Here is a 27,544-nt window from a genome sequence, read left to right as displayed (position 1 = left end):
CCTCTGACTCCCACACGCACCGCTCCCGCACTGACCATCATGGTCGCAGTCACCGTGCCACCCCCCCCCCCCCCCGCGGTCGCCACCCATGGCCTCACCCTCCCCTGCCTGGCATCGCCGCCTACTGTTGTTGCTTCTCCCCCATGCTGCTCTGTGCCGTGCATCGCGCCCACTAGCCGCTCCCGGCCTGCCTCTCCCTAGCGCTAGCGCGCCGCCACTGACCCATGCACCATCCCCGTGCGCACCCACCGTCGCCGCTCCCGCCGGACCCCCGCCTCCGCCCGTGCCGCCCGACTGCGTTTCCTGCCCCGCGCCGCCCCTGTCCGCCGCGCGCGCGCTCGTCGCCGTCTCCGCCTGCCGCGGCCGGTAGGAGGGCCTCGCCGTGGTCACGGCCAACCCGTGCCCCAGCCTCGCTGCCGGCCCTCCCGCCCGCGCTCGGGTCCAGGCGACCCGGCGCCCATGCCCGTAACCCCTGCCAGCACCCGCTAAGGCCCTGGGCCATTGACACGTGGGGCCCGCCCCTGTTAAAGAATGAAAACAAAAAAAGGATTAAAGAAATATAATTAATCAATTAAACTTGTTTACTTAACCTAATTAGCTAATTATTTTAACTAATCTGTTAACTAGACTAATTAACTTGGTTATTACCTAACAGTCAATGACACGTGGACCCAATGCACTATTTAGATAGATAAGGTTAGTTTAATCTATCAGCCACTAACATGTGGGTCTCGTTGACCCCTTTGACCAGTCAACGGTCCCAGTTGACTGCTGACTAGGCGGTCAACTGGACCCCACGTGTCAGCCTAAGAGGTGAACTTCTAGGTACACTCTTTGTGTACCCGTAGCATTTTACCCATTTTATTTCGAATTTATATAATTCCAGAAATTCATTAAAACTTTGAAAAATCATATAAAATAAACTGTAGCTCAGATGGAAAAACTTTGTACATGCAAGTTGCTCAGAACGACGAGGCGAATCCAGATACATAGCCTGTTCGTCCGCCACGCATCCCTAGCATAGCGAACACACAACTTTCCCCCTCTGGTTCATCTGTCCGGAAACGCAAAACACCGGGGATACTTTCCCGGATGTTTCCCCCCTTCACTGGTATCACCTCATACCGCGTTAGGGCACCCCTAGCACCGCTACTTGTCATGTCATGCATCACTATGCATCTGTTTGCATTATATTCATTGTTTCTTCCCCCTCTTCTCTCGCTAGACACCGAGACCGACGTCGCTGCTACCCAGTATGACTACGGTGTTGACGACCCCTCTCTCTTGACAGAGCAACCAGGCAAGCCCCCCCCCCCCCTTGATCACTAGATATCGCCTACTCTTCTCTATACTGCTTGCATTAGAGTAGTGTAGCATGTTACTGCTTTCCGTTAATCCTATCCTGTTGCATAGCCTATCATTGTTGCTATATTTGTTGATACCTTACCTTCAATCCTAAATGCTTAGTATAGGATGCTAGATTATCATCAGTGGTCCTACATTCTTGTCAGTCTGCCATGCTATACTATCGGGTCGTGATCACTCGGGTGTTGATCACGAGTTTATAATATATATACATGCTTTACATATTGTGACTAAAGTCGGATCGGCTCGTTGAGTACCCGCAAGTGATTCCGGTGTGGGGGCTGAAAGGACAGGTGGTTCCATCCCGGTAGTGGTGGGCCTGGGTTCTCGACGGCCACCAACTATTACTTTGTGGCGGAGCGACAGGGCAGGTTGAGACCGCCTAAGAGAGAGGTGGGCCTGGCCCTGGTCGGCGTTCGCGGTTACTTCAAAATAACATGCTTAACAAGATCTGGGTGTTTGATCTGAGTCTGGCTACTGGCCTATACGCACAAACCAACTACGCGGGAACAGTTATGGGCACTCGACATCGTGGTATCAGCCGAAGCCTTCGTGACGTCAACGACTGAGCGGCGCGCGCCGGGTTGGACTGGAACGCCTGCTCTTGTATAAGGGAGGCTAGGTCTGCTCACCGGGGGTACGCAACATGCAGGTGTGCAATGGGCGATGGGCCCAAACCCCTATGCCATAGGATTTAGACCGGCGTGCTGACCTCTCTGTTGTGCCTAGGTAGGGCTGCGATGTGTTGATCCTCTGAGGCTGGGCATGACCACGACAAGTGTGTCCGGACAAAGGGGATCGAGCGTGTTGGGAAATGTGGTGCACCCCTGGAGGGAAGTTAATCTATTCGAATAGCCATGATCTTCGGTAACAGGATGACTTGGAGTTGTACCTTGACCTTATGACAACTAGAACCGGATACTTAATAAAACACACCCTTCCAAGTTCCAGATACAACCGGTGATCGCTCTCTAACATGGCGACGAGGGGAGGATCATCGGTTAGGATTATGTTATGCGATGTTACTTAGTGAACTTACCATCTACTCTCTTCTTCTGCTGCAAGATGGAGGTTACCAGAAGCGTAGTCTTCGATAGGACTAGCTATCCCCCTATTATTCCGGCATTCTGCAGTTCAGTCCACATATGTTACCCCCTTTTCCATTTGATACCAATGCATACATATGTAGTGTAGCTCCTTGCTTGCGAGTACTTTGGATGAGTACTCACGGTTGCTTTGCTCCCCCTTTTCCCCTTTCCTATACCCGATTGCTGCGACCAGACATTGGAGTCCAGGAGCCCGACGCCACTGTCGATGACGACTACTACTACTCGGGAGGTGCCTACTACTATGTGCAGCCCGCTGACGACGACCAGGAGTAGTTTAGGAGGATCCCAGGCAGGAGGCCTGCGCCTCTTTCGATTTGTATCCCAGTTTGTGCTAGCCTTCTTAAGGAAAACTTGTTTAACTTATGTCTGTACTCAGATATTGTTGCTTCCGCTGACTCGTCTATGATCAAGCTCTTGTATTCGAGCCCTCGAGGCCCCTGGCTTGTAATATGATGCTTGTATGACTTATTTTATTTGTAGAGTTGTGTTGTGATATCTTCCCGCGAGTCCCTGATCTTGATCGTACACGTTTGCGTGTATGATTAGTGTACGATTGAATCGGGGGCGTCACACCTGGGCTGACATGAGTTACATTTATGACAACAATTAGTTAACACAAGTTAGTCCAGTTATGACAGCAATTAGTTAAGTGCATTTCTGTCAGCAATTAGTTAACCCTAATTAGGTTAAGTGCATTTCTGTCAGCAATTACTTATGAAAGCATTTCTGTCAGTAATTTGAAAGCAATGAGGTTAAGTACAATTCTGACAGAATTTGAATTAGGTAAACTTCTGCATAATTAGTTTAACTACACTTCTGACATAAAAAACATCTGTCAGTAATTTCAAAGCATTAGGTCAAGCAGACTTCATATTACTGACATATTATCCATTACAACATCCATTACAACCAAGACTTCATACTGAGCAAACAAGAGATCTCTACACTGGCATTTAGTATGCTCAATTTAGAACAAGAGATCTCTTAGAACACCTACACCTACTCATTTAACAACACTTCACTTCTTCATAATTAAGGTGAAACACATCACACAAAGCACTATAACAAAAGCCATCAGCAGCTTTAGCAGCAGCAAAATCTCCCTGCCTAATCCTAAAAGCATAGCAACTTGCTGCTTGGTAGCATACTTATTCTCACTAGAGCTGTCATAATTAGCTCTGCCTACAGTGCCTCTTCCAACCATGCCTCTTCCAGCCATGCCCCTTCCAGCCGTGCCTCTGCCTGCCATTGATTCAGTCCTCTACATCTCAAGCTCTTCCCTCCTATCCTCAGCTGCACCAATTGCATCTACAACAACATCACCAACCAAACGCCTTGTTTCAACCAGATGCTCCACATATTTAAGCTCCGAGCGCCAGAAATCACAAGTGACCTGAGAACACAAAATTACAGAGTGACAGTAAAGTTCAGAGTGCATGAATCAATGGCAGACTAGTTAACCAACTAGTTCTATCAGTAATTTTGCAAACAAGGACGGTCTAAACTACTATATTAATCAGAGCAATGACTAGTTAACCAACTAATTTTGCAACCAAGGACAAACTAAACTACTAGAGAGCACCTAAAGACCATTTTAATTAGTGCTCTGCTTCAATACTACATTGAATTGACATGACACGAATCAATCAACAGAAAGCTAGGAACTGGCACTTATAGTGTGGTTGACGCACTTGTAGAAGATCCATCCATCGTGCTCATCGGTGCTAGACCAGTAGAACCTCACCTGCTCGCCACAATCCGGGCACCCGATCAATGGTACAACAATGGAGCGGCCACGCAATGCAGGTGGACGGAGCTGGAAGACGACAGGACGGCGGGGACGGAGGAGGACGGAGGCATCGGCAATGGCTGCGACGGCGGAGGGCGTCGACATCGGCAATGGCTGGGGCGGCGGGGAAGGGAGTTGTGCTAGGGTTCAGAGGAGAGGAAGAGGAGAGTGAGGGGATAAGCGAGCGGCCGACTAGGTATGACCAGGTGCGCGGTCGGTCCGACCAGGTGCGACCAGGTACTGGCGATTTTGCAAAACCCCCCGGATGGACTAGTATTGACCCCAGGCACGACCAGGTGGCGGTCAAAGCCGAGCTGGCGGCCGCTGACTCGACCAAGTTAGCGAATACGTAGACGGAATCGTATAAATGGACAAAAGTGAACCCTGTGCGCAAGTACGTGGACCGTAGTTCGGGTATTTTGAAGTAGTGGCACTAAAGTGTCAACTGGCTCAAGTTTTGTGACCTAGAGTGAATTTTTCTCATTTGGAAACCCCTATGTAAGGAGGCGGTTCTTCCACCTCCCATTTACTCCCTCCGTTTTGAATTACTTGTCGCAGGTATGGATGTATCTAGATGTATTTTAGTTCTAAATATATCCATTTCTGCGACGAGTAATTTGGAACGGAGGGAGTACCTCTCTCTCTCCATTGTTTCCTGAAGCTCATAATTGCCCGGTCTCCTTCTCTAGCTAACCAAACTTGTTGTTTTGCTAGGGATTAAGGGAGAAGACCTAGATCTACACTTTTACCAAAGGAAATTTGATACCCCCATACTTTTCTCTTGTGGATCTTGTTACTCTTGGGTGTTTGGGCATGCTAGATGAAAGATGTCACCTCGGAGCCACATTCCATTGTGGTGTTAGGAGCCTCCAATTAAGTTGTGGCGAGAGCCCCAACCTTGTTTGTAAAGGTCCTGGTTTTGTTGCCGCCTTCAAGGGCACCACTAGTGGATTCATGGCACCTTGCATCTTGCGAGGGCGTGAGGAAAATAGGGCGAGTCCTTGGGACGCCTGGGGAGCATCGTGCCTCCACACCCCTCCAAATGGAGACGTACCTCCCCCAAAGGAGGAAACTTCGTAAACACATCTCCGTCTCCATCGACTCCACTTGCGGTTATTTCGGTCCTTTACTTTATGCAAGTTTATTTCTTGTGTTTACTCTTGTTTGCACTTGTTACCTGTGTTGCTTGTCATACAGGTTGTCCACCTAGTTGCATATCTAGACAACCTACTTTTTGTTGAGCCTAAATATGCAAACGAGGACAAAATTTTGTTAGTCATCTAATCACCCTCTTCCAGTCGACCATACCGATCCTTTCATCCATGCAAACCATTGCAATATATGCATGATAGGGAAGTAATATATTTGTTGTAGGGCCAATGATAGAAGAAGTGAAGCCATTGCTGAGGACGAGAGAGGATTTTAAAGTATGCTGGGTAAGGCGTTTTGTGAATTCAGTTGCTCATCAGTTAGCTAAGGTAGTGTTAGTCGGGAGGTGTGCAATGTGTATTTTTAATAAAGAGTGGATTTTATTAACTCAAAATGAAGCATCAAGAGGATACAAACACGATGAGCACACACCCGACCTAGCTGCATAGCTAGGCACACAACACACACACACACAACACGCTAGCAAATAGCAAAGTCATATAAGACCAAAACTATGCATAGGCGGGGCAAAATAAAGAAAAAGCCCAAAGTGATTAGATCCGTGATCAGCAAACTACAAGAAAGATCATATCCGCACCAACCATCTCATAACAGCACAAGTAGGACAAGGTGACAGAACGCCTTCAGGAATGAAGCGATACTTAAGCGCCGCCGTCATCAGATCCAAACACTAAAGGACATAATTTAGGTTTACACCCTGAAGAAACAGTCCGAGCATATTCGAGCACTGCCTTCAACAAGGTAACGCCGTACGAATTCTCCATTACCAGGTATAATCAACTCGGGTCAGACTTGGGCTTTCACGCCGGAGCTCAAAACCGGGTGCTCGAGAAACACCACCATTGTAGTCACTCATGTGATGCCGCCATCACTTTTCCATGGTCCCAGCAGCTACACGCGATGCGACCGATGCAACTGCACAACCATCCCTCTGCGTCAAGCCTTCGCCAATAGTTTGCATCCCATCGCCGAAGCACCAGATTCAAAGAGTAGCCAGTGTGGAACCGTATGAGGTTCGGAAGCCAGCGTGGAGATGTAAGAGGTCGGTGCAGTGCAATCTTCAACCACCACCAATAGTTCGATCCGAATCTGGATCACGACCACCGGCCGAGGCCCTGCGCGCCAGCGAGAGAATGCTGGTACGACATCCAGCAAGGCATGACGCCCTAAGCGCCCTGGAGGACGCATGTACTCGTAGGGACAAATCCACACCTGGCCCGTCCGAGAACGCATCCACGTTCCGCTGGAACAAGTCCTCTCCTGAACTGCAGCACTACTCCGGCCAGCGTACGCCTGCACGCGCCCACCATCGCCGCCAAGGAAAGCTACCACCATGTATCCAACCACTGAGCCCATCGTCGATCACTAGGACCTCGCGTCCCAGTGCACCGATGCACCGCCCGCATTTGTGCCCACCAGATTCGGGTGTTGCCGCAGGAGGATGGTGTAACGCCCCGGACACATCCGCCGGTGGTCGTTACTCCTAGCAGGATCTAGACTGGCCCCCACATATCAATACTAGTCATTTCTGCGCACTTTGTCCTCACTCGTGCGCATCCGGGAGCAACTTCCCGGTCGGTCACTCATCCTGAAACTACTCCAAGCTGACCACACTTAACTTTGGAGTTCTTTCCGAACGGGCTATCGGAAAAGAAGGAATTCCTTATTAATATAAGTAGTCTATCATCCCTAATAAGTCAGGCTATCAAAGATGGCCAGCCGCCGCCTTGGCCGCACTGGCATCGCCCGGCGGCGTCCTCTAGTTGCGGTGCGGCAGAGGGGGGGCGGGGGGAGGGGGGAGAAGGTTGGCGGCGGTTAGGCGATGGACGCCTGCTAATTGCATTTTACATATTGTATCATATGAAATCCTAGACTAGCTTAAGTAATGAAGTGGTTATTCTGAAAGAAAAAAGCAGATTTGAGACGATCGAAACTACAGCGTATATCTGATGCACATCTCTTGAAATAAAAAACGTCTCTGAACTAAATTTTGGTTCAGTTCAATTCAATTCTGTGAAAAAACTCTGCAAATCTCGAAATTAAATGGGATATTTTGGGGGCTTCTGCTACGCCGCACTCCCGTCTCATCTTCCCTGGTCACCGTCCCACCGCCTGTACCAAGGTCCCCGCCAGCCCGCCTAGACCCTACGGCCTACGCAGTGATATCACACGAACACGGCAAGCACACACCGTCTTTAGTCCGATCCGGCGGACTATTGGAGGATGGCAATGATGAGAAGTACGCGGGATCTGCTGATGGAGGGTTTCGAGGGGCTCGTGCGGGACGGGTCTTTCAAGTGGCCCGTCCCCCGCCGCGGCGTGGACGACGACGACGACCCCTACCGCTCGCCCTCGGCCTGCAAGAGCACGTCCGTTGCCGGCCTCTCCCCCATGGTCAGCGCCGTCGTCTCTCGCTGCTCCCGGTAATATCTTAAAGAACTGGGCGTTGGTTTTCTTCAGTTTGGAAAGAGGAAATGTTGCTCTCGGATGTTATAATTTTCGTTATCACTTGGGCCTTGAGATTAAGAGATGCTGATTCCCGAAGCTTCTGTAGACTGTTTAATTCACGAGCTTCTTTCTTTTTGTAATGGAATTAGATCATCACATAATCCTGGATAGTACCACTGCTCTCTAAACTGCAGTCATGGCGACGTAGGTGAAAATTCTCAGAAAATCTTGAAACGATATTAGCTTGCATATTATTATTCTTTACATGAGTCCAGGGTACTGTGTTTGAGGAACAAATAGCGTAGTCTGGTCTGAGGGAGTTCATCTTGAATCTGAAAATGGGTTTAAGGTCTCTTTGATTCAAAGGATTTCCAAAGGAATTTTGGAGGATTCTAATCCTTAGGATTTTTCCCTACAATGGTTGTTTCATGCATAGGAATTTTTCCTTAGGATTCCTTTGCACTAGTTTTTATAAGAAAATTTCCATCCACTACAACCTCATGTAAAGAATCCTATGTTTTTCCTGTGTGAATCAAACGTCCATACTGATCCTATAGCATTGAAGATGACATGCCATTCCATTCTCTGTCGAAGGGTCTTTCGTGAACCATAAGATTCAGTTGGTTGCAATGGAAACTACATTGCAATGCATGTAACTGGACAATTTGAGAAATAGTTTCTCATGAATTGGACAATTAGTTCTATTTTAATATTTGGGTGCATACCATTTTAGAGTCAAAGGAACATGTTGTGTGACCTAATATAGTTTAACTCGGTTGAAAGATCTGTAGTCCAGTGGTTGGCTTGACTGGGAACCTGTTGAGCTTCCCATGTTTCGTGGAGCTGTCATAATGTTTTTCTTTAGTTTTGACTTGATTTGTGGAGCACAGTTAGCCAGGATGACTGTGCAGTGTCGTACTTTATTATAATAACTTAGTAATACCATATAACAAATTTGCTTTTTCTTAGTTACGTAATGCCTATTTTGTGTCCATTGGATGTTGAACAGCCTTTTTTGGCGCTAATTACCTTTCAGAGTTCTCGACGTATCCATTGAAGACCTGCAATATGACTTTGATATGCAAGCATCTGACTCTATAAAGCATCCAAGAAACTATGCGAGAAACTTTTTGGAATATTGCTGCTTTAGGGCACTTGCACAGGTCTCACAAGTTGCGGGATATCTTGCTGACAAAAGCCTTCGTCGCCTGACATTTGATATGATGTTAGCTTGGGAAGTTCCCTCTTCTTCAAGCCAGCTCACTGTTAAGGTAGAAGCTTTCTTTTGATTGCTTTCCCGAAATAATTTGTTGGTCATACAGAATGAGCTGGGCCTGCATTACAATCATCTGTACAAGGTCTTTTCTTGCATTAAAGTTTTGTAATAACATCCCTTTTATACTGAATTTCATCTCTCCTCATTTGTAGGTTGAGGTTGATAGCACAGTTAGTTTGGAGGCTTTCTCAAGAATAGCACCTGCCATTCCAACAATCGCTGATGTAGTAACTTCTTCAAATCTCTTTGATGTGCTTTCATCAACAAGTGGAGGCCGTCTTCCATTTCCTGTATATGATAAGTATCTTGCAGGATTGGACAGGTCACCTTCTGTACTGTAATGTTTTCATAGTAATCATATACGTTTCCTTGTTCAAATACCCGAGTACTTACAATTTTATCTTTTGTATACCCTTATTCTTTAAAACATTAAATTTTGTTCCTTGTCTTGGATGAAATCATTATTAGTTCTTAAATAAACTAAACTAAATGTAAGACAATTTTCCTAGATATCTGGTCTTAGAGTGCACAATCTGAAATTTTTGTTTGGCGTTCGTGACATTGTCTTTCCTTCTGCTATAAAGTATTTCTTGCAGAGTTTAGATATGACGTCATTCTGTTTGGCGTTCATGACATTGTCTTTCCTTGTGCTCTAAAGTATTACCTCCGTCCCAAATTACTTCTCTTAGATTTGTCTAGATACATATGTATCTAACACTAAAACGTGTCTAGATACATCCGTATCTAGACAAATTTAAGACAAGTAATTCGGGATGGAGGGAGTATTTCTTGCAGAGTTTAGATATGACGTCATTCAGTACTTATAATGGATGTGCATGTGTAGTACTACATATTTTTTTTCTTATTTCTTACAAGATATTGTAACTCGATCAGTTTGAGCAATTATGCTGATGTATTGTTACAACTGGTCATCGCTTAATCGGTATAAATACAGAAATGGAGATATATCGTGTACTGTTGTCAATGTCAGCTAATTTTCTTGCGCACCCCTTGATGTGTATGTCTGTTCTTAATTGTTTCCCAAATGAATAAAAACACATAATTGCATCACACATCTGATGTCTTCTGTTCTTGCTGCTTATTCTCAACAAACAGAGGCTACCTTCATATACAAAGATGGAGTTTTTTTGGGCAATCACTAACTAGGTTTTGTCTCTTAAAAGTCTTGCTTGTACGACATTTTATTACTCCCTCTGTTCCTAAATATAAGTCTTTGTAGAGATTTCATTATGAACCACATACAAATGTATATACATGCATTTTAGATTGTAGATTCATACATTTTGCTCTGTATGTAGTCCAAAGTGAAATCTCTACAAAGACTTAGTAGATTCCATTATATAGTGATTCACTACCTCATTCATGCTGAGTTATAGACTCCTGGCATGTATTGAAAAGGTTGTATGTGTTAAGGAGTATTAGTATATATAGGTCTAGGTCTAAATTTCCTTCGTTGTACCCCGAGTCTATTGTACTACATATTTACCCCATGGGCTGTTAATACAATCAAGTTGCATCCATAACATGGTATCACAAGCCAGTTTTTTCTCGCACGCGTAACTCATGCTCCTCTAGATCGTTTCCTTCGGTCTCCAGCCCACCCTCCCAGTCGATTTATCCGTCTCCACCTTTCCCCATCGATCTCCGGATCAGATTGGTCCCGTCCTCTCACCTCTGTCTCGTTGGCTGCATCATTCCAGGTTGTCTGCTCCCTCGACAGATCATGCCAGATCGGACCCAAGCTGGACCTTCAAATGCAATGCTATTGCGTACACTTTGCATTTGGTGGTTGTGTGTGTGCGCGCGCGGGGGGGGGGGGGGGGGGGGGGTTAAGGAGTATTAATATAGGTCTAAGGTCTCTTTGCGTAGTTGTATTAGTATAGGTTTCCTTGTACCCCAAGTATATTGTACAAGATATTTGCCCCATGGGTTGTGCAGTACAATCAAGTTTTGCATCCATAACAGTATGACGAGCGAATAACAACTATACATTTTCTTGCTTCTGTAGGTGTACAGTAATGTAACATTGAGGCTGTAGAGCGAAGCCATAGTTTAAAAGCCATGTTCGTAATGTCCTTGATATCAAAGGATCGTAGTGTATAGTGTACCATGGTACAAACATGGACATGGCTTCCTTCTCCCAAATGCCATTGTGGGAAGCAGATTTTGTCATTGTTAACGATATATAACTTGTTCATATAGGCATTTAAGTGTCAATGCATATTCTGAAGTGTTATCACTATCTGAAATAGGATGGTAATTGACATTCCTTCACTATCTGAAATAAGATGGTAGTTGACATTCCTTCACTATCTGAAATAGGATGGTAGTTGACATTCCTTTTTAATTTTAAATTATTCGCCAATTATATACTCCTTTTTTAAAGTTGAATGCATCAGAAACATGTCTATAAACTTTTATTTTCAAATAAAGTTCAGTTATGCTATTTCGTTTCCTCTTAATATAGGATATGTAAGTATGAATTTCTGTTGGTTCCTTTTTGGTAAAGGTGACTCTGAATGTGTTTTGTCCATATAGAGCATTTAAGAAAATGAAGACACAGTCTGAGTCATCGCTTCTATCGGGCTTCCGATCACAGAGAGGAGAAAGGGTTCTAGAAGTCGATGGAACATTGACAACTCAACCAGTACTTGAGCATGTTGGGATTTCAACATGGCCAGGTTTGTCTGGTTTACTGATGGGGCTGATCAAGTTGATGGCATGTTTGATTACTTACAGCTTAATTTATGTTTTCACCTTGTTCCTTTTGTTATATTTATATCACTGGTTTCAACCTTTGGTGATGCAGGAAGATTGACACTTACGGATCATGCCCTTTACTTTGAAGCTGTAAAGGTTGTGACATTTGATAAGCCCAAATCTTATGAACTTGCAGAAGATGCAAAGCAGATTGTTAAACCTGAGCTGACTGGCCCATGGGGTTCACGGCTGTTTGACAAAGCTGTTATGTATAAATCAACAACCTTGTAAGTTTAAAACAAAGCAAATACTCAATATTACATTAAATGAACATAGGTTGTGCTTTACAGCGGTCTTTTACTAATTATTTAACATACAACTGATTGCTATTTATCTTGAGAAAAAGTCTGTTCTGTTAAGACTGGTGTTCTACTTACGATTAGCATATCTATATCTATATATATATATAGGGTATATATATATTTGTTCTACTTATGATTACTCATCTCTGACTATATAATATTGAATGCAGAACTGAACCAGTGATCATAGAATTTCCAGAGCTGGCCGGGCACTCTCGCCGTGATTACTGGTTGGCAATTATATCTGAAGTTCTTTATGTTCACAGGTTTGTTAGGAAGTTCGACATAAGTGGAGTCGATAAAGAGGAAATAATTCTGAAGGCCTCGCTTGGTATCTTGCGGTTGCAAGCCATCGAAGAATTAGCTTTTCCAGCTTCCAATCGATACGAATCTCTTTTGTTGTTCAATCTTTGTGACAAACTTCCTGGAGGAGATGTAATACTTGAAACACTAGCCAGTACTATATCATCAAGAAGTTCAGCTCATGCCAATCAACCAGGCATGAGCATCGGAATGCGTTCCATGTCTGCCTTCGCTGTCCTGTCAAACCTGGGCATGGTATCACCAGGTAATAATAGTGAGAGACTCTTTGTTGGTGAGATAGTCGTTGGGGAAATGAGTTCCTTGCAGAAGGCAGTTACTGAGTCAATGAACAATTACAAGAAGGTTGAACTGGCCCAAGCCACAGTTGATGGAGTCAAAGTTGATGGGCTTGATACAAACCTGGTAGTGATGAAGGTAAACTAAGAACAACATAATATCTTCATCTTTTCAATTACTTTAGGTTGTTTGGCCTTTTCGTGCATTATCGCCTGTTCAATCTGGTCACTTAATTTTACTTCACTTTGGACTTGTATTTCTGGAGCCAGGTTCTTGTTTCAGTCCCTATTGTAACATTGGTTTAATTAAAGTTCTCGAAACTGGAAATATACAGAGGCATATATGTTGTCTCATGGAAGTCCAGATGAGAGTGGGGAGTGTTCAGGGTTGCAATCATTCTGTCATCCTCTTTATGTTCAAAACATATTGTTTTGAGGACTTGCATGACAGAGAGCAGATTATTGTGTCAATGGGATGTGAAGAAACAGAAAGAGCAGGAGTAGTCTTATCCTTAGTATAATATGCGGTGGCCGGCAGCGGGGTGCGGCCAGCAGAAATAGGGGATCTACAGCAGGTTAAGGCAGCAGCAGTACGTAAGGGGAGGCAGCAGCGGCTGTGTGTAGAGTAATGTGCCCTGCTCTTGTCCAAGGCTGCTCATCTGGCTGGACGAGATGCGTGCCCAGGAGCTGCTGCTGTGTTGCACAGCAGGAAAAACAAGTGCATCCACTTGCTCTGCACGGAAGAGGAGATAGCTGCAGAGGAGTATAAGTGGTCAGGCAGGCAGTGCAGCCAGGAGTGTGCGTGTACTGCAGTGGACGAGCAGTTTGGGTGTCTGGTGCCCGTGCATTTGCCTGTGAGGAGAAGAGTGTGTGTGGCCCGGACATTGGGAGCAGCATGCTGGATTCTCGGCTTTGGCGTGTGCCAGGGAGAAGATTGGTTTCTTGTGCTCTTCCATTTAGCAGCTGCTTGGGGTTCAGCTGTAGTGCTGTACTTGTTAGCTGCGCAAGAGAACTTGTGTTGTGCTGCTTCGAGGCTCTGTTTGTTAGTCGCCGACTAATCACCGAGCCGGTACTGGAAGACAGAAAATCACCAATTATGTCCAACTAATCACTGAGGCGGAGGCATGGTGACTCGACTTGACTTGTTGACTCAAAAACCTTACTCTGAGGTGATTCGCAATCATGGAGGAAAATCAAAGAATTGAGAAGCTACTTGAGAAATTGACTCAATTGAGGGTGGAGAAAAATAAGGCTAATCTAATTTAACCCCGGAAGGACAGTTGTTTTTCCACTTTCTGAATTTCTGCACTCATTAACTGTCTCAATTTTTCAACGACGCCCATCGAGCACCATTCGTGGGATTGTGAACAACCGGATAACCACGACTTCCATGAAGAGCAACCGAAGGAGATAGAGCATGGAAGGCACGGCACCACACGAATTCTTGAGGAAAACAGAGGTCACAATGATGGGAGAAGTCGCGATGTGCTTGCACAAGGAGCGGGCGAAACGATCGCCGCTCCCTGCCACCTAGCGACGAAGACCAGAAGGAAGGCGTGGACGAGCGGGGACATGGCCCACCCGAGGTAACAACAATAAGAGAAGCAAACGATCCTGTCGAGACTCACCTGGTCCACCATCTAACGATAACAGTGATGACCCAGAGGCGACTAGGTCGCCCGCACATCGAAGGCCATCACACCTACCCAATGAACGTGTCGACCAGGCGTGATTGCCGACCTTCAAGTTTGGCAACGATACTATGGGATGTCGAGCCCTCTCCCACGAAATCACCAGCATGAGGGTGCCACGCCATGTACAGACTCACAACTTAGAGAGTGACTCACTAACCCTGTCGCCTTATGAAGTTTCCCAGACGTTACGGGTCATGGGCGGCAATACCTCTGACATGGCAAACATCCTACCACCCATCTACAAGGCAACACCCTTGCATGTCTTAGGAACCTACTTTTTTACCGAAAAAGTCTTTCGCCCCGCTTTACATATAAAGCAACAACCTCATATGGCCGAGCAAACCACAACACAACACACCCACAACCACACTCACCCAAGGCCAGATACAAAGGTGCTAGAAGCTACAACAACCACACACTGAACGACTCGAAGTAGACTACAAGATGACAGTAAGCATCACTACGAAGCCGCCGGAGCACTCCCAGGAGATACCAAGAAGAGGTGAAGTTGAGGGTCGACGACATCGTGAGCTCCAAGACGGTGCCTTCAGGAAGGATACGACACCGAAGTGCCGACGCCGCCCGATCCAAGGATCTAGATTTTCATCCGGAGCACGACGAAGAGAAAGGAGCAACCTTAACGGAGACTTCAGGAAGATGACGACGCCCACGGGCGCCGCTTTCGTCGGCTTGGCCGAAGCCTGACAGGGTTTTCACCTCGGCATGCATGCTCCTTCGCCCAGTGTGTGGCCAGGCATGAGTACCCTAGCGGAACACCTACACGGAACGTCAAAACGCCATCCACCACACAGCCCATGCGGCCATGGCCGCTAGCTGCACGCACCTGAGCTGCGAGCTTAGCCCACGAGCACCGCAGCTCCCACTACTGAGCCGCTGCCTAGGAAACACGACGCCCAATAGGGCCTCCATGGCTGCAAGCGATGAATCGACGGGCAAGCTCCGACCGCCGATAGAGCCGCCAGCAACCGAGACAATCAGATTGATCGGGGAGCCACCAGGTCGGAGAAGAAGTGACACGGGAGCGGACCACGTCGACGACAGGCGCCCCTGCCGGTGACGGGTGGCCCGATTGCATCGGCGCCACCCATCACTCCCAACTCCTCTCCATACGCCACCTCCTGTGGTGCCTGACCATAGCTCCCGGCCTGGATCCGCATCTGGCTTGTCCCTGCCGCCCGCTCCACGACGCGAGGTGACGGACCGGCCACACCAGCAACCGCGAAGGACCCCAGTGACCTCCACCAAGACCCCGCGCCAACGGACCGACACCGGAGGAAGTCCAGCTGTCGCCGCGACGCGACCCGCACTGCCACCATGGGTTGCCACCACGCCGTCGCACCCCATAACCAAGCCACGACCAGGGTGAGCGCGACCACCACCCTGAGCCGCCAGCGGCGACCAGGGGGCAAATCTGGGCGGATGACCGGCAACCACCGCACCCAGCAGTAGCTGCCGGCGTGCTGCCGTGGGCCACGGCCAAAGTCGAACCCGTCAATCGCTGCCCGCCCCGTGCCGCCCGCCGCCAGGAACCCATCATAATGGATCTGACCTGGGCCGCCGCCGCCAAGCACGCCCCGCCTCCGCCAGACACGCGCAGCCGCCACCACCGCGAGCACGAGCCACCGCCGCTGACAAGCAGTCCTCCACACCAAGGCACAGCTGTCGGCGCCGCCGCGCCCCACACGTAGCGCCACTCCCCCGCTCGAAGAAGGCGTCCTCGCCGCCCGCGCCCCCACGGAGAGGAGAGGAGGCCCCGTCGCCGCCGCTGCCAAGCGGGCTTTGCCCGTCAGCGTGCGGCGGCGGCGGCGGCGAAGTGGGATCTAGAGGAGGAGGTGGCGGCTAGGGTTCCCCCTGTCATTCACGGGAGTGACGCGGGGGGGGGGGGGAGGAGAGCTTCGGATTAGGAACCTATTGCCCTATCGACTGTTGGAACACCTTTTGTGAACCTCTTCATTAGAAGCCTTTCTACCACGGGGGACAACAAGGAGATAAAAGAGGATTTTAAGCTCATCAAGATGGCAGGCAATGAAAAGCTACATGACTACCTCCACCATACCGCTTGGAATGGCACAAAGTCCCTTATCCCCCGGACGAAGAAGTAACCGAAACATTCAAGGTTGCGGTCCACAAGGATCAAGGCACCACCTCCATATATGAAGGAGACCTACCACATGAACCAACTTGTCAAAATCGTCAGAAAAGCAATAGCTATCGATGTTGCCATCACACGGAAGGCCGAAGATGGTAGGGACTGAAGTCCAAATGACCCGAACATGAGAAAGAACACCAGCAGAAATGATGGAGGAGCGACTCGAACGTCATGGTTGGATGCATTAGCAATGACTTTGAACGTTGAGGTGAGCCACATGTGCAGCGCAAAGTGTGCCCCAAGAAGCGTCAATTGCAGTCAAAATCCAAGTTCTAGGGCTCAAAGGATAAATGCACCCCTTTTTGATTTGAAGAAGGCAGAGGTAAATGCTAGGAAATATGCAACTTGTATTCCCTTGGGGCCATAGGCCAGTATATATACATGTACAGGTGCATGAAATATGCAAAAAAAACTTATAGAATGGAACAAATAAAAGGGTACATGGCTAAAATATATAACTCAACCCCATCCCCTGTCAAAATCATGCTGGATCAACAACATTGAGTTTGGAGAGATACTCTGCTCTATTCTGGGCCTTCGTAAAGAAATCCGCCAACTATAACTTGGAAGCCACATACTGAAGAGAATAACCTTATCCCACACACTCGAGTGCACAAAAGAAGCCTCGACACCATTATGCTTGGTGAGCTCATGCTTCGCAGGGTTGCTCGCAGTATTGATAGCACATGTACTGGTTGATGAGAGGAGTAGGTGTAGTGACAAACACCAAGATCTTCGCAGCCATCGTAGCCAAGCCTCCTCTACTATTAAAAGAACCATAGCTAGCAACTCAGTCTTTGAACTTGAATAGGAAACTGCAAACTGTAGTCAGTTTTTTTTGTCTTCCAGGCAATGAGAGAACCATCAAGAAAAACACAATAAGCAGAAAGGGGCAGTCAATCTAAAGGATCACTAGCCCAATAGCATTCAAATAGGCCTGAAGCTGGAACGAACTGGATCGTGGGAAGAAGAGATGGCGAGAGATAGGCCCACGAAGATACCGTAGAACACGCAAAGGTGACTGTAGTGGACCAAAGTGGGAGCAGAGACAAATTGACTTAGAATTTGAATGGGATAGGAAATGTCTGGACGAGTGATGACTAGATAGACAATACTTCCAACAAGATGACGACAACGCGTAGGATCAGACAAAGGCTCATTGTTAGAAGCACAAAGGTGGACTTTGAGCTCCATCAAATCAACAGTGTGCTCAAGCAAGAAGATCTGGATATACTTCCCTTGGGAAGTAAAGAAGCCGACAGAGGTAGAAGAAACCTCAATGCTAAGGAAGTAGCGAAGAGCACCAAAATCAGACATAAGAAATTGCTCACTAAGACGAGCCATCACAAACACAATGTACTTAGAGTCGTTGCCAGTGATGATCATGTCGTCGACATATAGAAGAAGAGTCTGTCAGCGAGCTGAAAGGTGGACAAAAACACTGGATCATGAGCACTCATCGGAAAACCAGCCACAATCACCACTAAGGCGAAGCACTCAAACCAGGCACGAGGGGCTTGCTTAAGGCCATATAGAGAGCGACGAAGATTACAGACCATGCCATCAGGAATAGAATACATGACGTGCGGGAAGACTAAGACCTAAACCTAAGCTCTAATACCATGTTAGGAATATGTAACTTGTATTCCTATGTGGCCATAGGCCATATGTATACACATGCAAGTGCGCTACAATATGCAGAAAGTCCCTTATAGATCGGGGAAAACGTAAAGGGTACACAACTAAATATATAACTCAAATAGATTATCACAATTGGTGCGAAGTTGCATATGACGGGATCCCATGGAAGAGCTTAGTGCAGGACCCTCTCAAACTACATGGAAGAACAAAGGCTGAGATCAATGTAGAGGTCGTAGGACAATGACGATGACCCCCCCCCCCCCCCAATGTACTTATGCGGGTAAACCACCTACGGATAGTTCAAAAAAGCGCTAGGCGTTAATTGTGTGTTTTGCCACCGCCTTGCGCTTTTCTGACCAAAGCGCATGCTTATCCGCAATTATGCGCAGCTATACACTAGGCATTTTGCTATCGCCTAGAACCTAGGCGCACCTTTTTTAACTATGTCTACGGGGAGTATTAGTGACTTGCAAGTCGGAGGTTGAAGCGAAGAAGATAGCAAGGGATGTCCTCGTTTGACAACGCTTGACCTGCGACTAGAATGAAATGGGCAGAAGTACCCATCATGATCAGCGAGAAAGACTGCCCACCAGGATGCCAACGCCCATGGCGACTTCCTCTAGTCGTATCCCCTATCATAGGGAGCGCGCGAGTTCATCGCGTACTAATTGATGGGGGAGTTCCTTTAGCATGATTTCGTTGAAAACATTGGACCAGATGTAGGTATCCCACAGAGAGAGAGCAGGACTTGAGGGAGTTCCATGGAATTATCCCAGGGGATGTCACACTTGCCGTCATCTTTGAGAAATCAGATAATTTCCGCAAGCTGTGCACCTTCGAGGTTGTTGACTTCAAGATGGTCTACATGGCCATGATAGTCCGCCACACGTTTGCACAATTCATGGCTATATTGAATCACATCTACATGATGGTAAAGCTGCCAGGGCTGAAAGACACCATCAGGGTCCAAGGCTCCCTTGAACACGGTTGAATGTGATGGGCGGAACTATGAAATGACCGCCACCACTTGGGTCCTCAACGCGCGGGTGCCTCCTATGATCTTCCTGTTAGAGTACTATATATATAGCCGTGTAGCCTTTTCTATTTTCCCCATTTTATAAGAGGTTTTCTGCATATTTCCTGCACCTGTCCATGTATATATACTGCCCTATGCCCCCATGGGAATACAAGTTGCATATTTCCTAACATGGTTAGAGCCTAGGTCAATATTTTCGCACACGCAACTCTTGCTATGATCTCTTCGCAGCGATGTCGTCATCTTCTTGCCGGTCATCCCTGCTCTCTTTCCCTCCGCCGCCGCCGTACCTCTCGGTTGCTGCATTGGACCATCCCGCTTCTGATCCACGCCACCCCGCCTCTGATTCATGTCCTGGACACTGCGCCGTCTGCCTCCTAATCGAATCGTCCCACCTGTCGCACGTCTCTAGGTCACGGATGTACTCTCGCACCAGGTCCTTTTGGCCGCTGCCGCCATCTTTCTCAAGTTGGTTCCCTCTGCCAGGCCCGTGTTGCCCCTCGCCCTCTGCCATTTAGGTCGACGCCTCCCTGGTCGTTGTTGCCCACCTGCGCATGCACGCATTTACAAGGCTGCTGCCAAGCTGCGCACGCACACATTTATAAGGCTGATGCCCAGCTGCGCACCCACACATCTACAAGGCTGCTGCTTCCCCCCGCGCGAGCACACAATCTCCTTTGCTGGTCGTGCTTCCTCCTGTTCCTCGCATGAGTAGGCAGCCTGTTTGTTTGTTTCTCGTGTTAGCAAACATGGTTGATTTGTGCCATCCTCTTTTGCTGGCATGTTTCACCCGCCGCTAGCCTTTGTCCAGCCCGTGATTCTTTTTTGCTCAGTTAAAAAAAGAGTAGAAAAATACATGTATGATGTTTTCGTTGGGTATGCATCTCCCTCCCTGCCCGCCGAATCTTGGCGGTGTTCCTTACATTGACTTTGTCTCGCACACCTCGGTGCTCGTACACTTGCGATGTCGTCTCCTTCGACGTCTTTCATAGGCAGTGGTGGTCGCTCTTTAGTAGCGCATCTCGCGACCTCCGCACATGGTGATTGTTGCTCTACACCCTCTGCCCTCGTGACTTTCACCGGTAGTGTTTGTGCATATTGCTCCATCGGCCGCGCCTCACACACGCGCCTTCTCTTGGCACTTGGTGCTTGTCTGCATGCGCCCTCCTCTCCTTCATCGGCTTCTGCAGACGATTCTGGTCATGCTACACCATCTTCTGTAGTGGCTTCCATAGGTGGTGGTGGTTGCTCCTCTCGTGGTGCTGCTACATCCACTACTTCAGCTATGTCCTTCATTGAGCAGGAGAGTGCGCAACTTCGCGACCCGCTTCTCCCTCGGACTCCTTTGCCGGGTGCATCTACGTCGACCTCTTCAGTTGAGCCTCTGACTAAGCAGGAGATTATGCGACTTCGATGCCTACGAGGTACGACTTTTGGTTCTACATCAACAACTTTTGCTACTGATTCTTTTGGCACTATTAGACTATCTACTACACTAGCCCATACATCTCCATGGATTCTTGATACTGGAGCATCTTTTCATATGACTCATGATTCATCCACTTCGTCCTCCATTCTATCTATCGATTTTCCTATTCATGTTCTTGATCCTGATGGTACCATCCTTCTGGTTAATGGCCGAGGCGTTCTTACTTTGTCTTTTCATTTTCCTGATGTTGCTCATGTTCCCGGACATACCATGCAGCTCATTTCTAGTTGTCAGATTGTTGACTCTGCTTGTAGGGTCATTCTCGAATTTGACTCATGTTTTGTTTAGGATCTTCACACTGGTGCTCTCCTTGGTGCTGGCCCCCGATGCCGTGACTCCAAGGGCCTCTGGGAGCTTGATTGACGTCACCTTCCCTCCGTGCTATTGTTGCACTCTCTCCACCTTTGTTGCCTTGTCTACCAGCTCTTTTCAGTAGTGGCATCATTGCCTTTGTCACTTGTGTGGCCCGCATCTCTCATCCTTAGTTCGAAGTGGTTTTCTTGGATCCGTCTCCGGTGGTGTATTTAGATGTCAGGGTTGACGGCTTGGTAAACAGGTCAGTTACCTTATCCATATAGCGAGACCGTGTCTCAGCGTCCTTTTAACCTTGTTCACTTATGTATGGGGTCTAGCTCCCTTCGCCTCGAAAAGAGGCTGTCACTACTATATTATATTTATAAATGATTTCTCTCTACACACGTGGATATATCTTATGTCTTCTCGTAGTGAGGTCTTGTTTCTATAAGCGTCTTGCTACGATGGTTCACTCATATGCATATTGGTGTGTTCCGTGTTGACCCTATTGGAGAGTATATCTCCAAGATGTTGTGTGGAGTCCTTGCTGAGCAGGCTACTCTTGCTCAATTCTCTTGTCCTGGTGCTCATGCTCAGAGTGGCGTGGCTGAGCGCAAGCATCATGACCTTCTCGAGATGGCTCGTGTATTGATGATCACTACCTCCCTTCTGCCTCACTTTTGGGTTGGGGCTGTCTCCACTTCCACCTATCTCAGCAACATTCAGCCATTCTCCGCTCGCCTTTGATCGCTCTCCTGATTATTGGGCGCTTCATTTGTTTGGTTGTGTTTGCTGTGCGCTTCTTGCCCCCCATGAACGCACCAAACTTACCGCTTAGCCCGTCTGAGTGTCTTCTTAGGGTACAATGATGAGCATAAGAGCCGTGGTTGTTGGGATCCTGTCGGTCGTCGGATGCTTATTTTCAACACACCTATCACTCCTGTTGAGCCCTTGTCTACCCATCCCACCTACTTCTCAGACTGCCGCAGATCCATCGCCGCCATCTCTTATGGTTTCCTCATAGTTGCAGATCCTGTTGAACCCAAGCAAAAGGGAATTTTTTTAGTACGAGCCAGCTTGATGCAAGGAGGGAGGCCTACCCCCTTTCTCCCATATTGACCAATGCTCGGGGAGCATTGCGGAACCCCCCTCGCTACCCCCTTTGGAACTAACCATATCGTCTACCAGCGCCAGCAGTGTCCTCCGGCACCTTGATGGGATCTACCCGAGACAGAAAGGCCTCAGTGAAAATAGGTCATCGAAAATTGGAAGGCTCGCGACTGGGTCAAGAAACTCACCTCCGCCGTCCTGACTAGGACCAAGCACCAAACCATGTACCCATATTGGGTTCATCTTGTTCCTTAAACAGGAAATTCTTTGGCGGAAGAAGCCGCCCACACCTGCATTGCCCGTCCCACAAGTCTTTGATGGCCGCCACCATTGGAGTAAGGAAACTATAGTTCGCCCACACGAGTCCCATTTGACTAGTCGGGTGTTAACAAACTTGGGGGCACCAGTCTCATCAGACACGATACGGGCCGGCCTTGTCATGACTCAAAGAATTGCGGGGCTGCATCTCAATGAAGGCCCAACCTTTGCCAGTGCGTATCGAGAACCGACATGAACATGGGACCTCATTGGGCGCCAGGTTCGTATTCACCTTAAGCAAGAAGTTATGGAAGAGATTCGGATCTTAGTGGATCCCGATGAAGCGCTCGCAAAGATGCATGAAGGCGGATAAGACCATTGAAATCAGGGCCCAGTGATAAAGTTAGATTCTACAGAAATGGATCATAGAGTAGAGGAAAGTGGACAAGGGGAAATTTTCACCACCTTGGAGGTGGTAGGCAAGAACCATCATCGCGGCCCTGCCGGGTGTCGAGGAGTCACCCAGGGAGAAAGCGGTGCCACAAAGCCTCCGATGCTCCTTTGTTGGAGATATTTGCACTGTGCACACTTGTAATTTCAAGTTCAAGTGTATCTATGCACCACTTCAAAGTTGGACAATTGTTACATCTGCTCTATTAATCATCCATAGATTGGAATGTACCATCTATATCCGTTTTTGAACATGTGAATTTAGTCAATTACTCTTCCAGTTGAAATTTCAAATGAAGGCAGTTTAGTTTACCAGAACTCAAAGGTAGGGTTTGGTGAGATCTGCCATTTAGGAGTGTAATGTAGATTACGATAAATGTTCATACTTTTTGTCACGTGCCGCTCATGTGCTCCCCATATAGTGGTCATGAATAGACATTCCACGCCACTTGTCATGTACCCAAGCTAGCATGCTCATGATCTACAATAGCCTGCAATTTGTAACTTCTATGGCCTAGTTTAAGTAAGCAGAGTTCAGTAACCTGCAATTCAATTGTCTCTTATCTACATGTGTACTTTCTTTGATGGTTTATGTTTTCAATACAATTGCACCAACCATGTATGTCAAATGCCAAATTTGTGTTTCCTATGGGCAGTTAAGAATATAATGATTTAATTGTATCTAGGAATTGTTATCACCGGTAAGTGACCTTTGGAGGTTTTTGGTGTCGTTGGCATTGTGGGATGAGCCTTTGAAGTCATTCGTCTTTTGCTTGTTATCTTCTTCTATTATCATAAGGTATGCTGCTTTGCCCATATATATTTTTATTTTCTTTATGCAATGGTTGGTTATTGTGTACTATCGGACATACTAACAAATAAAGGCAAGGATCATGTTCTGCTACATCTCATGGAAGGAGGCTGCCAACATAAACTTGTGGGGACTTGCATGTGTTAATATTTGTGTAGAGAATGCGCTGCTGGTTGTTTTAGGTAGTACTTTTTTTGGTGGATAATGGAAGTTTGGTCGTAACACCACTCGAGTTTGAGCACCATGACAAGAGAACTAAGCAAGTATGCCCTACTTAGCTAGGAATCCGCCCGACAAATGGGAGATATACTCACCAGCAGAGTCTACACGAAAGACATGAATAGGGGTAGATAACTGGGTATGTACGGTGGTAACGAACTGCTGATATACAGGAAGAACCTCATTGTGAGAAGACATAAATATTTCCAAGTTTAGTGAGAAATCATCTATAAAAGTAATGTAATATCGATACCCCCTTTCGAGATGAAGGGAGCTTTGACCCCAAACATCTGAATGAACAAGATCAAAAGAACGCTAAGACATTAACTCCCTATGACGGTAAGGTAATTGAATCTTTTTACCAAGCTTACAACCCTGATAATCTAAAGGCACATCTCCTAAGATAGACCCCATAAAAACACAATGAACTAAATACGAAAGATGTCACACAGATGATCGAGACGCTGATGGAAAGAGCTCCTAGACAAGGTAATGGGCAGAGAGACTGGCGGCCATGGCAATGGAAGGAATATGAAGCCAGTAAAGCTCCAAAAAGGGCCCAAGAAGCGCTCACCCACCGGCCACCTCCATCGAGCGTCGTGAGAAAGACTGAGTTAGACCGACTATAAACTAGCTTGACGATGGTGCTCGCACACGTAGGTTGCGTCGCTGCCATCTCCAGGAGACTGTCGCCATAGGAAACCACTCACTAGGTTGCCGCCGCCACCAGTCATACCCACTCGCCTTCCCGCCCTGGTCGACACCAGCGATCATGCTAGCTTGGCCTCTTTGTCTCCTCTGTACGCACATGCCCAGCGCTCTCCTTGTTGTGAGACTAAGCCGGTTCCCAAGGCTCGTCTTATGTTTCCTCTTAGATTGGATCTGAACAAGAGTAAACCAAAAAAAAGTACAATGTCTTCACTGTCGGGCTATCATATCATCTCTTGTCGGCCGGTGATTTTGACAATGTTCACTACACTGGGTTCGATTGGCCACATGCGCATTCACCTGTGTGGCCTTTGTCTTCTCTTCGAGGAGGTCACATATCTGCCTCGCCCTATTGCCAATTTGGAGCCTAAACCGCAGGCTCCTGCCCCAGATGCTCTGTACTTGTCGGTGGTTCGTCGGGAGTACGCACTTCAGCAGGGTCATTCCATTGTCGACATTTCTGCGTTTAAAGTTCTGCTATTTGGCGTCAGCTTGATATTCTGCTGGTTGTGGCTCTTGTGCGCGTGTTGCCAAATTGTTCGTTTATGAGCTCTTGTATCGGCAACGTAAGGAGTTTGAGCCGTGATGTGCCCAAATCTTTTTCGCTTGTGCCCGTGTCTCTTCTGGAGGCACTCAGTGAGATCCACACTAAGGAGACTAGTCTGCGTGGTGCTAGTCCACTGTAAGTTCCCTCGGAGCTCGCTCCGCGCTCACCTGCTACACCACCTACTGCACCGGCTGCTTCCCGCTTCAGTGATCCGCCTCTTCTACCGTATCCAATAGGCAGTGGTAGTCACCCTTCTTCTAGTAGTTGTTGTCCACATTGCCCCTATTGCGTCAACGATGGTGCAGTTGAGTATGATTGCTACAAGAAGAAGCAACACATGTGACGCGGTTCTTCTTGAGGGCTTGTGGTTCTACATTGACCTCTTTAGTTGCGTCTCTAACTGCACAGGATGTTGTGCAACAAGATCTGCTTGCAGCTTCGGGTTCTTCCTCGACAGGTTCTGCAAGTTCAGCTACAAAGCGACCACCTCCTCCACAGTCAGGTACATCCCCATGGATTCTTGATTCTGGAGCCTCTTTCCTTATGACATATGATTCTTCCTCTTTGCCATCCATTAGACCTCTAGATTCCCTATTCTTATCGCCGATGGTACTTCTCTTCCTATTGCTAATCCAGGTACACTGAGCATTCCATCATTTTTTGTTTCCCTTGTGGCTCATGTTCCTCGGCTTACCATGCAACTCTTTTCTATTGGCTAGATTACTTACTTTGGTTGTAACGCCATTCTCGATGATGATTCTTGTTGTGTTTAGGACCGCCATAGGGGAGCTCTAGTTGGAAGCCTATCTGACATAATACGGGTGATTGCGATGGGGAAATTCTATCTAGACTGTGCGGGATGGCTTCGATGGGAGGGAAATAGCTGCATGCATGCTATTGTGTAGGGTAGAAAGCGAATTAGATAAGAAGATCGAAGATGGCAAGACAAATGATTGATCTGGAAGGCAATGAAAAAGTTCTTTTCAAGGAAGCATGAGTTGTATGTGTGGAGGAGAAAGAAAAACCCTAGGCCCTAATACCACGTTTGGGAAATAACAAATTATATTTCCATGAAGCGATAGGGGGGTATATATACACGTACATGTGTGGTAAATATGCAGAAAACCCATGAGGGTTATTACATGGCTAACATATACCACTCTTAACAACAATCACATATAAGTTCCCCATCTTTGTGATAGATGAACTTCTTGATGAGCATGCTTGATTTATGTTCTGGTTTTCACCAAATGCGTAATAACATCGCCAAGATAATCTTTCGCACGCACAATGCCAACTACAAGTTCCTAGTCATGCCTTTTGGCATGGCCAATGCCCCCAACGACTTTCTAGGGCTTGATCAACGAGATCCTTTAGCTCTTCCTCCGTTGTTTTTTCTGTCTTGTTTGATTATATCCTTATTTATTGCTCATCATGGTTGGAGCACTGCGTCGTTTGATACAGGGCAAGTCGTTGGATGGCCCGACCTTCATGATTTGGAGGTGGAACGGCGATGAACATTCGTAACTATTCGTACGAAAAGCAATTTCAAGCTCTTCTTCCTCTTGCTCTCCTTTCTCCTCATCCATGGCTTGGTCTTCTTCCCTCACTTATCCATGCTAGATTCCTTTGCACCTAAGCATGCACAAGGTTTTGGAATTAGGTAGTAGACATGTCTCATATGAATGCTTATGGAGCTCGAAGAGTAACAAAGTAACCTCGGTGTCAATGGCACATGAGCGAGCTCTTGTCACCGGTCCACTTGGAGCTTGTGGGGTTGATGATACATGGTGATGTCCATGGGGTGCTTCGCATCAATCTTCGTCTTGTGTTTGAGGTTATATGACAAGATACTCTCTTCCTCGAATGGTCCAAGTGCACATTCGGTGCTGCATCCATGGCGTACCTCAGCCATGTGATTTCTGCAGGTGGTTTGCCCACGGATCGACAAGGTCCATCTTTGGCAGATGAGCCAACCTCACTATTGGTGTTAACGCATGTGCTATGAGGCTTCGGTCTTTGTCACACCTGTGCGTGATGACACAGTGGACTAGAGAGATGCCAAGGGCATGTTGGGCCATGGGCATTGTGAGGGATGTAAACTAGAGCCAAGTGTGGCCCAGAGAGGAGGCTATTTAACGTGTTTAACTGACGAGATGAATCATCGATCAGAAGAATGAACTGGTTCCTGGTATCCTCGATATCCTCATCTTTCTGTGCTCTTCTCACCTCAAACCCTATCCCAACTATCCCGATACCTTGTGACTCAATTCCCTCT

The 27,544-nt window shown here is 47.3% G+C and overlaps 1 protein-coding gene across 5 annotated transcripts in view; it reads left to right on the top strand.

Moving 5' to 3' along the window:
• Nucleotides 1–7,504: 7,504 nt before the first annotated feature.
• Nucleotides 7,505–27,544, top strand: part of LOC123127538 (uncharacterized) — a 64,091-nt gene continuing 44,051 nt past the window's right edge. For 3 of the 5 annotated variants that reach the window (XR_006462590.1, XM_044547274.1, XM_044547273.1), the window contains exons 1-7: nt 7,507–7,856; nt 8,918–9,152; nt 9,310–9,479; nt 11,717–11,859; nt 11,988–12,165; nt 12,411–12,978; nt 23,668–23,780. Coding sequence is in view for 4 of the 5 variants with exons in the window: in XM_044547274.1 (XP_044403209.1) it covers nt 7,657–7,856; nt 8,918–9,152; nt 9,310–9,479; nt 11,717–11,859; nt 11,988–12,165; nt 12,411–12,978; nt 23,668–23,780 (1,607 nt within the window). In the remaining variant the exon portion in view is untranslated. Of the gene's footprint in view, nt 7,857–8,917; nt 9,153–9,309; nt 9,480–11,716; nt 11,860–11,987; nt 12,166–12,410; nt 12,979–23,667; nt 23,781–27,544 lie in introns of all 5 variants that reach the window. The other 2 variants (XM_044547271.1, XM_044547272.1) reach the window with 2 other exon arrangements.

This window comes from Triticum aestivum, chromosome 6A, assembly GCF_018294505.1.
Source record: "Triticum aestivum cultivar Chinese Spring chromosome 6A, IWGSC CS RefSeq v2.1, whole genome shotgun sequence".
In the NCBI taxonomy this organism is placed as follows: domain Eukaryota; kingdom Viridiplantae; phylum Streptophyta; class Magnoliopsida; order Poales; family Poaceae; genus Triticum; species Triticum aestivum.
The sequence above is the reverse complement of the archived record's forward strand: the minus strand, read 5'-3'. Positions and strand labels throughout refer to the sequence as shown.